We start from the raw sequence: 2,879 nt of genomic DNA on the forward strand, positions 1-2,879 counted from the left end.
ATTTGTACATTTCACAGCCTATACCTCATAATTAATGTGTCCGACTCATATCACTCGTCCCTCACCAAACACCTGATTCAAATGAACTCGATCGAGCCATGTTTAAAACGAGATTCAATGAAACAAATACTACGTGTAACACTAAAAGGGTGATTTCCAAATGACATATTTTCAAACTAAATATCATTTATAAATAAACTTTTATATATGTATTCTTAGCGATCTATGAACTAAAATTGCAAAATAACTTCGGCGAAAAAGCCTAAAAATTAACTTTAAATTTAGAGCAATTTTAGAGTCCTTGAAAAGATACCAGAAGGTATCACTTTTTTCTATGTAAATTTTGGTACCTCAGATAATAAAAGGTACTAAATTTTACACTAAAATTTTAGTACATCTCAGTATCTACTCAAGTACTATAAAATTGCTCTTAAATTTAAGGTTAAAAGTTTGAGCATTTTTCCTATCCTTGAGAAGGTACCATAAGGTACCGCTGTTTTCAATGTAAAATTTGTTACCTAGAAAACAACGGTACCTCATGGTACCTTCTCAAGAATGGTAAATTTGCTCTAAAAGTTTAAATTTTGGCTTACAAACATAAGCAGAAATATAAGCAGAAATAAAAAGATGGACATATAAATATCTAATCCAATAAAATGTTGTACACATCAACAGGTGTATAGGTTTTTTTTTTTGAGGGAGTGTATAGGTTTCTTAGGGCATGTACAAAGGTGTCTATTAGCTGACTCTCTCAATCGCCCCATAAGCAAATTTGGTGACATAGAGAAAAGAGAGGGAAGGCGAGAGAAAAGTTGTTGTCATGCATGGCAATGGCTTAGAGTTGACTCTTAGCATTTATTAAAGAAAATTTTCTTGCATGGAAATGTATAAAAAGGAAACTAGCTTAATAAAAAATATTTTATTATATTAATGAAGAGACTACACTTGACTCTATATTTATACATATCATTTTAAAATAGACTCTTGTTAGTGACGTGATTTGAGGTAGACCGTTAAATATGCCCTTACACATAGACATCCCTGGAAGGCTGGAAACATGGAATAACTATGTAAGTCGTTTTATACCCGTAGATCAGCCTGTACGAGCTGCACCAGCGTCTGATTCCGTCGTGGCGGCGGTGGTCAACACCGATGGCATGTGGCATGCGCTGTACGGCGCGAGTTGGGGGAAGGGGTTGTGTGGTGCGTCGATGTCGTCTTCCCCCTCCAGCATCCGCACGACGTTGCCCATAGACGGCCTGTCCTCCGGCCGGTACTGCACGCACCACAGCGCCACCTTGCACACCCTCCCTGCCTTCTCCCTCTCCTTCCCGTCCGCCGCCCTCGCCCTCGCCAGCACGGCCTCCGTCTCGCCGGCCTCAAACCGGTGCCACACCCACCGCGGGTACCAGTCCTGGCTCTCCTGGCCATGCTGTGCCCCTATCTTCAGGTTCCGTCGCCTCCCCAGTATTTCGAACAACAACATCCCGTAGCTGTACACGTCGCACTTGTGCGTCACCGGGAGAGGCATCCATAGCTCCGGCGCCGCGTACCCTGGCGTTCCACGCGCGCCGGTGATTGTCAGGTGGGTGTCCTCCCTGTCGCAGAGCTTGGCAAGCCCGAAGTCGGACACCTTGGGAGCCAGGCCGGCGCCGAGGAGGACGTTCTCCGGCTTGATGTCGTAGTGGATGATCCGCTGCGCGCACTCCTCGTGCAGGTACCGCACCGCCCTGGCCGTCCCGACAGCAATCTCATAGAGCTTGTCGAAGCTAATTCTCTCCGGCGGCGAGTCGAACAAGTAGCGGTCCAGCGACCCCTTCTCCATGTACTCGTACACGAGCGCCTTCACCTCCGCGTCGAAGCAGAAGCCGTAGAGACGGACGAGGTTGATGTGGTACGTCCTCCCGATGGTGCCGACCTCTGCCATGAACTGCTCCTCTGCTTGCTTCCCTAGCGTGCTGTTCAGCACCTTGACAGCCACCGGCTCGCCACCTGGGAACCTGCCGCGGTACACCACGCCGAAGCCACCGGAGCCGACCTTGCGGGAGTAGTTGTTGGTGAAGCCGCGCAGCTGCTGTGCGCTGAACCGGATGGGGCGCTCGTTCTGGAGGCCCTCGATGAAGTAGCTCATGCCGCCCATCTCGATGTCCGCATCGGCGCCACTTCTGCTGCTGCGGGAGCCATTGGGGAGGGGCGGTGTGCGCCGTTGGCTGCGTACGTCCGATCCGAGGAGGGCGACCTTGGTGCACAGGTAAATCGAAAATATGGCAACGACTATGACTACACCAGTCATGATCACTCCAACTGCAAGTTGTACATTTAATTTGTTCATCAAAATTCGCAAATTTGTTAAACGTAATATGAGCCCTAGCTTGCCGGCAAATCGCCAATGATAATAAGATCAATAATCATGCACGTGTACGTGGGTTATATCATACTTACTGATTGCTAAAACAAGATTTCCAGAGTTGATCGCCATGTCGATCAAGTAGTTGGTGTGGTGAGCATCAGTGCAGAGGAGGTTCGTTTGCCTGCGCCGCTACCTGATTCGATATCTTTTGTGTCTAACTGTGTGTGGACATTGTAATAATAGCTTCTCGTCCTAGGACTTTGTCTGCATTTCTCCATTTATTTAATAAAATCATACTGTGGGGGCTTCTCCCACTGTGCTTTGCTAAAAAAAAAACTGTGTGTGGACAGTATATAACTACACGTATTTTTGTCTTGTGCATATGATTCTTGTAGACAGAAAACATTTGTTTCTGCACTCTTCACACAAGCGATGAATTTAAGAATTTGGTGGCGTCAGTGGAACTGAAATTAAAAAGACGAACCTAGCTACTTCGGATTTTTCTATTCTTTTCCCGATGATAGCTTCC

At 46.5% G+C, this 2,879-nt stretch overlaps 1 protein-coding gene across 1 annotated transcript; it reads right to left on the minus strand.

Moving 5' to 3' along the window:
* Positions 1 to 1,006: 1,006 nt before the first annotated feature.
* Positions 1,007 to 2,479, minus strand: LOC102710216 (LEAF RUST 10 DISEASE-RESISTANCE LOCUS RECEPTOR-LIKE PROTEIN KINASE-like 2.4). Its single transcript, XM_040525158.1, has 3 exons — positions 2,443 to 2,479; positions 1,919 to 2,304; positions 1,007 to 1,843 (listed from the first exon to the last, which is right to left on the minus strand). Exons 1-3 carry the CDS (start codon positions 2,477 to 2,479, stop codon positions 1,094 to 1,096), a joined length of 1,173 nt encoding a protein of 390 aa, XP_040381092.1. The 3' UTR covers positions 1,007 to 1,093.
* Between the last annotated feature and the right edge of the window lie 400 nt (positions 2,480 to 2,879).

Source organism: Oryza brachyantha, chromosome 6 (genome assembly GCF_000231095.2).
Source record: "Oryza brachyantha chromosome 6, ObraRS2, whole genome shotgun sequence".
NCBI classification, from domain to species: Eukaryota; Viridiplantae; Streptophyta; class Magnoliopsida; order Poales; family Poaceae; genus Oryza; species Oryza brachyantha.